Raw genomic sequence first — 7,500 nt, 5'->3', positions numbered from 1 at the left:
CTGCTTCTTTTTTTTTTTGTTTACACCTTTTTTCCTTCTTGAAAAGATTTTAAAAAAGATATTGTATTAATAAATTTTTTACATTTAATTTATATTGAAATCTACATGTTTATCTTACATTAAAAAAATCTAATGTTATTTTTTATAAATATAAAATGTGAAAATCATTATAGCTAATGTAAAATATATAAAACATTTCTCCAATATTTTTATGCATTTTATTTAAATTTCATTACAGTTATTATTATGTTATTAACTTTTAATTTTTAATTCTGTTGCGTTTTGTCATTTTATTATTTATTTATTTAAATATTTATATTTAGGTTTAATTTATTTTTATTTCAGCTTTATTTAGTTAGTTATCTATTTCCAGGTCATACTTTTAGTGCAGTACTTTTTATAAATATTTATATTCATATTTATGTTTATATATATATAATTTAAAATCGTGTGTGTGTGTGTGTGAGTGAGTGAGTGTGTGAGGTGTGAGTGAGTGTGTGAGTGAGTGAGTGAGTGAGTGAGTGTGAGTGTGTGTGTGTGTGTGTGTGTGTGTGTGTGTGTGTGTGTGTGTGTACTCACTCTAGATGCGGAGCTCCTGTTTTCGTAATCAGGGTCAAAACGAAGAACATAAAGATGACGAACACCGCCAGTCCGACCCAGAAGCCAATCACAATAGAGTCTGACCAATAAAACCAGCATTTAGAATAACACACACACATCTGTCTATTATATCCATCCACCCAATCATCCATCCATCCACCAATCCATCCATCCACCCAATCATCCATCCATCCACCAATCCATCCACCCAATCATCCATCCATCCACCAATCCATCCATCCACCAATCCATCCACCCAATCATCCATCCACCAATCCATCCACCCAATCATCCATCCACCAATCCATCCATCCACCAATCCATCCACCAATCCATCCACCCAATCATCCATCCACCCAATCATCCATCCACCCAATCATCCATCCACCAATCCATCCACCCAATCATCCATCCATCCACCCAATCATCCATCCATCCACCAATCCATCCACCCAATCATCCATCCACCAATCCATCCACCCAATCATCCATCCATCCACTAATCCATCCATCCACCCAATCATCCATCCACCAATCCATCCACCCAATCATCCATCCACCAATCCATCCACCCAATCATCCATCCACCAATCCATCCACCCAATCATCCATCCACCAATCCATCCACCCAATCATCCATCCACCAATCCATCCATCCACCCAATCATCCATCCATCTATCCATCCATCCACCCAATCATCCATCCACCCAATCATCCATTTACCAATCCATTCATCCATCCATCCACCCAATCATCCATCCACCAATCCATCTATCCATCCACACAATCATCCATCCATCCATCCACCCAATCATCCATTCACCAATCCATCCATCCACCCAATCATCCATCCATCCAATCATCCATCCAATCATCCATCCATCAATCCATCTATCCATCCATCCACCCAATCATCCATTCACCAATCCATCCATCCATCATCCATCCACCCAATCATCCATTCACCAATCCATCCATCCATCCACCCAATCATCCATTCACCCATCCATCCATCCATTCACCAATCCATCCATCCATTCACCAATCCATCCATCCACCCACCCAATCATCCATCCACCCATCCATCTATCCATCCATCCACCAATCATCCATCCATCTATCCATCCATCCATCCACCAATCATCCATTCACCAATCCATCCATCCATTCACCAATCCATCCATCCATCATCTATCCATCCACCCAATCATCCATTCACCTATCCATTCATCCATCCATCCACCCAATCATCCATCCATCCATCCACCCAATCATCCATTCATCCACCCAATCATCCATCCACCCAATCATCCATCCACCCAATCCATCCATCCACCCAATCATCCATTCATCCACCCAATCATCCATTCACCAATCCATCCAATCATCCATCCACCCAATCCATCCATCCACCCAATCATCCATTCATCCACCCAATCATCCATTCACCAATCCATCCATTCATCCAATCATCCATTCATCCATCCACCCATCCATCCATCCCTTTGATCAGTGAATGATAATGCAGATACTCACATCTGTTTGCTTTCAGTCCCTCGAAGGACACGGGCTCCTCTTCATCATAGTATTCATAATGTCATTGATAATCTCCTCCAGACCGGCTCTGGTTCGAGTGTTCAGTCATGTTTCAGCAGAACTCGCCCACAATTAATCAGACGTCTGACAGCATCACGAGAAGAGAAGAAATCTGGAACCATCTTCACTGCGTGCGCTCGCTTTGTGTCGCTTTGTACTGCACGAGAGAGAGAGAGAGAGAGAGAGAGAGTGTGTGTGTGTGTGTATGTGTGTGCTTGTTTTTGTGACACAAATGTGTGTAATGCCAAGGGTATGACACAGGTATTACAGGAGAGGGTGAAATATGAGGACATTACCCATGGCCCCACTTTACAAAAGGCTTATAAATCACACAGGAGGAGTTTTTATGAGAAAGTAAAAATGCAGAATGTTTCCTGTGATGGGTAGGTTTAGGGGCAGTGTGTGTGTGTTTGTGTGTGTGTGAGAGAGAGAGATAAGAGTGTGTGTGTGTGTGTCTGAGTATTTATGAGAGAGAGAGTGTGTGTGTGATAGGTTTAGCGGCAGTGTGTGTGTGTGTGTGTGTGTGTGATGGGTAGGTTTAGGGGCAGTGTAAGGGGATGGAAAATACAGTTTGTACAGTATAACAACCATTACGCCTATGGAATGTCCCCACATTTCACAAAAACAAACGTGTGTGTGTATGTAAACTATAAATGCAAAAAATAACTGTTTTCCGAGAGGTTGCCAGACTGAGAAAACACATGGAGCTAATATCGTGAATCTGCCTTTGTGAAAAATTGAATAACGTCACCTGTCCAAACCAGATGAAGTCACACACACACACACACACACACTGAGTCTAATGAAGCTGAACACGCGCTACTGTTTCACGAGGACAGATGCCAGTCAGCACAGGTAAGCGGAGGTGTGTGTGTGTGTGTTTATTCTGAGCGTTTGTCACACTCTTGAACTGTAGAGGAAAGTTCATGAACTCGCTCGCCACAGATCGGCACGCGTCATGTTTGTGTTCGAGAGCAAATGGCTTCTCTTCACACCTGTGGATCACTTCTAAACTCCACATGATTAAACCAGACATCATCGACACCACATTGTCATAGTTTATTTAAAAAAAAAAAAAGCCGTGGCTGTAAACGAGCAATCCCAGCTAACTGGGGCTGGACTGGGGCTAAAATTCGGCCCTGGCAAACCCGGCCCCTGAGTTCCCCGTGAGTGTTTCTGCTGGGGTTGGGGCCTTAAATTGGAGTAAATAAATAAAACTACGACGGGGACAAATAGTGATAGATATTATCGAATTTGCTGCAAATGCAGATAAACTTAATATTGCTTTTTTGTCACACAGAAATGCCCTTGGCAGTAAAGCACTGATGATTTTCAGTCAGGATGCAGTAAAGTAAATGTACTGCTTTTAAATGCTCAGTGTCGTTCCAAACCTGTATGACCTCTGTGTGAAAGGTTTTGAAGAATGTTGGCAACCCAGCCATTTTGGTTAGGCTTTGAATATTGTATGAACCGAAACACACTCAAATAATTTTATTTTATGCTACACAGAAATAAATTAATTTAGGATTGGAATGACATTAGGGTGAATAAACGATCACATTTTTGGGTTGAACAATCATATTTTTCAAGAGTCATCATTTTAGTAAGACACTGATATATATCTTTCATGAGCCTATCATTGAAATGTAATGTAATTACATTTCATTAGATCTATTAAAAAAAGTTAATAAAACTTTTAAATAGGAAAACAAGCTTTGTCCTTAATTCATGGGATCCAGACTTTAAAGCTGTTTTACAGACTATAGTTTAACTGTAGGCCGGATTCATTTAACTGTAAGATCATGGCAGTCACCGGGTAACAAACATAGACTGTAAAAACCTTGCTCCTCATTATATGGCTATACTGTTTCTAAAACATATAATAAACTATTATATTTGTAAGTAAAAAAAATGTAAACACCTGTAGAAAATACGAAAACAGCCTCTATAAAAGTGATTTATATTCTGCAATATTAATTTAAGTAATATAACAAACATTTTAATAAATGTTTCTTCCAAAACACCATATTTCTTCTCTGTTATCTGCAAGGTAAATTTTGGTTCTGCTAAAGTGAAACGTTTGTGTGTTGCCGTTTTCCACTTTACCTGTGTGTGTGTGTGTGTGTGTGTGTGTGTGTGTGTGTGTGTGTGTGTGTGTGTGTGTGTGTGTGTGTGATGGGTAGGTTTAGGGGTAGAGGCAGTGTGTGTGTGTGTGTGTGTGTGTGTGTGTGTGTGTGTGTGTGATGGGTAGGTTTAGGGGTAGAGGCAGTGTGTGTGTGTGTGTGTGTGTGTGTGTGTGTGTGTGTGTGTGTGTGTGTGTGTGTGTGTGTGTGTGTGTGTGTGTGTGTGATGGGTAGGTTTAGGGGCAGTGTAAAGGGATAGACAATACGGTTTGTACAGTATAAAAACCATTACGCCTATGGAGAGTCCCCACAAAGATAGTGAACCAGACGTGTGTGTGTGTGTGTGCATGCGTGCGTACGTGTACAACTATATTTGTAAGGACCATCTGGAGTTTAAGACCACTGGAGAAAGGACATTTTGGGCAGTCCTCACTTTCTGAGCACGATAAGGTTCTGTAATTGTGTGATCACTTTGCTTAAAGAAGTCTGTGGAAGACCCAAATCATCACGGCTGCTTTCTGGCATTCTGATCTAATGTGTGGTGTCTTATTAATTCACTCATGGATTATGAGCAACACATGAGTTTCGTCCATTTTCTCCTCTGCTAAAGAAACTCTTAAAAGTCCTCGTCCGTACTCCTTACACTTCGATTAATTGATCAAAATTTCATGAACACATGCTCGCGGCTGTTTTCAGCTGATTCACCACAGATGTTCCCATATCACACGATTGTATAAAACTAAATTTGGAGTCAAAGTGCCGTATAGATCAGCGTTTAAACACAGAGTACATTCGTCAGCGGCTGTGTTGTGCGATAGTCTCTCTCGCTTCGGCTTGTCAATTCAGAAGACAAACCAATGGGCCGCTGTCGCTGCATGTTGCCAGTGGTACAAAAAAAAAAAAACGTGCGTCGGCCCATGCCCTGTATTTTGCGCTGTAATGCATTCGAACATTACAGGGTTAATTCAGCCAAAAATGAAATGTCTGTCATTAACTCGTCTCCCTAATGTCGCTCCACACCCGTAAGACCTCCGTTCATCTTCACACACAGTTTAAGATATTTTATATTTAGTCCGAGAGCGTATGCAAGTGTATGCACACTATACTGTCCATGTCCAGAAAGGGAATAAAAACATCATCACAGTAGTCCATATGAGACATCAGTGGGTTAATTAGAGTCTCTTGAAGCATCCAAAATACATTTGGGTCCAAAAATAACAAAAACTACGACTTTATTCAGCATTGGCTTCTCTTCCGGGTTTCTCCAAAAAGGTTAATGAATCAGTGAATCGATCAATGATTCGGGTCGCCAATGTCACGTGATTTCAGCAGATTTGACGCGGCCCGAATCATCGATCGATTCACACCGCTTGAATCTTTTTGGAGGAACGTGGAAGAGAAGACATAATTCAAGATATAAAAATAATGAATCATTTCTGAACGCTGACTCTGTCTCACTAGAGTATACAATATAATAGCATTGCAATTGCAATAATATCATATTTGTCCTATTTTAACTAAATATACTCTTGCTCTGGTTAAATAAATGTTCAGTGATATCTTCCTTTTTTTGTTTTTTTGTGCACTTTATTTTCTATTTAGTGTTGATAGGGCAGTTAGTTCACACTAAGTTTCGTCATGCTGGTGTGTGTCTGAAAAAGTTGAGCGTGCCTTACGCGTTGTTCTGCGCGTGATTTCTACGCGTAAATAAACGAGAGAGCTCAGTTTTTACACGGGTATTAAAGAGAGTTGCTCCTGGTGAATGTGTCAGCTCCATGGTCAGCTCGCCATGTGTTTGCGGGAGTGTGACATCACACCTTCACCAGCGCGCGCGTGTCAGACGCGAGGCGCGAACCCGTTTGGCACCAGCGCGCGTGCGTGTATTTAAAGGGTCCGCGCTTGATTCAGTCATCGTTCAGATCGCAAACGCACGCACGGATTTACTCTTCAAATCCAGCATTATGGAGCAAACCCCGCACGGATTAAACGCTGAAGTCACACCTTGGAGACCGTGGAGCAATAAAAGCAGCCACGGACGCAAAACCGCCACTCATAAGGTAACGTTACATCTATATTTTATATAATTAAAGTGTTGTTATATGAGCTATGAGATGTTAATAACCCTCTCCTCCTTCAACAGCCGTACGAGCGGCCGTCAGCGGACTGCAAACTCTCTCTGAGCATCACACACCCTGTGAAGTAAGGACACTCAACACATGATTCTAGCTGTTTGCTCGGGTTATTTAAATAAAACAAGCCGAAACAACACTACTCTTTAGTCTTTTACTTTTACTCAATTTGAAATAAATGAATAAAATAAATGCATATTTACAAAGAATAAACTATACTAATGAATATACTATTGAATTCTTAATAAATGAATATTTTCAATGAATATGTTCAATGAATTCTTAGTAAATGAATATTTTCAATTAATATTTTCAATGAATACTCAGTTAAATGAATATTTTCATTGAATACTATAATAAAGACTCAATAAATGATTATTTTCAATGAATATTTTGAATGTATACTCTAATAAATAAATATTTTCAATGAATATTTTTAATAAATACTCAATAAATTAATATTTTTAATGAATATTTTTAATGAATACTCAATAAATGAATATTTTCAATGAATACTCAATAAATTAATATTTTCAATTAATACTCTAATAAATACTCAATAAATTAATATTTTCAATGAATATTTTCAATGAATACTCAATAAATTAAATTAAATGTGTAAATTGTTTAGTTAACCTAGAGCATTTGTGTTGAGATTACAGTAATTATTTAAGTTGCGCTGACTGAACTGTGCGGTGTATTTCTAGTTCCCAGCATGCTTTGCATAGGGATGGGTCAGGAGGGTAAATGTTGAGATGAAGTGCTGTTTAATGTGTGTTTTAGTGAAGGGAAAGACCTGTTAACGTTTGGTGTTACATTTGACATTTAAATGTTGTGTCGATTTTTTTGAGGTTACCATTATTGTGAACTGAAACTTTACTGAAAAACACATAAAATAACACTTTAATCCCTAAATTTACTCTCATAATTTAGTCCCTCGCAAAGCATGCTGGGAACTACGGATCCACTGCCCAGTTAGTTATGGCAACACACATATTTCAAGTAGTTTTAACACAAATGAATACGGTAAACTTCAGTTTTAAATATATTA

The 7,500-nt window shown here is 39.3% G+C and overlaps 2 protein-coding genes across 2 annotated transcripts in view; one reads left to right on the top strand and one right to left on the bottom strand.

The window, feature by feature from the left end:
* mrap2b (melanocortin 2 receptor accessory protein 2b) overlaps positions 1 to 2,246 on the bottom strand; it is a 2,826-nt gene extending 580 nt beyond the window's left edge. Inside the window, 2 exon segments of the mRNA XM_067427208.1 lie at positions 580 to 679; positions 2,138 to 2,246. Of these exon segments, the coding sequence (XP_067283309.1) occupies positions 580 to 679; positions 2,138 to 2,246 (209 nt within the window).
* Positions 2,247 to 6,104: 3,858 nt separating this feature from the next.
* The window catches only part of ripply2 (ripply transcriptional repressor 2), a 2,028-nt gene continuing 632 nt past the window's right edge, over positions 6,105 to 7,500 (top strand). Inside the window, exons 1-2 of the mRNA XM_067428345.1 lie at positions 6,105 to 6,377; positions 6,461 to 6,519. Of these exons, the coding sequence (XP_067284446.1) occupies positions 6,282 to 6,377; positions 6,461 to 6,519 (155 nt within the window). The 5' untranslated portion in view covers positions 6,105 to 6,281. The remainder of the gene's footprint in view (positions 6,378 to 6,460; positions 6,520 to 7,500) is intronic.

Source organism: Pseudorasbora parva, chromosome 20 (genome assembly GCF_024679245.1).
Source record: "Pseudorasbora parva isolate DD20220531a chromosome 20, ASM2467924v1, whole genome shotgun sequence".
NCBI lineage: Eukaryota > Metazoa > Chordata > Actinopteri > Cypriniformes > Gobionidae > Pseudorasbora > Pseudorasbora parva.
The sequence above is the reverse complement of the archived record's forward strand: the minus strand, read 5'-3'. Positions and strand labels throughout refer to the sequence as shown.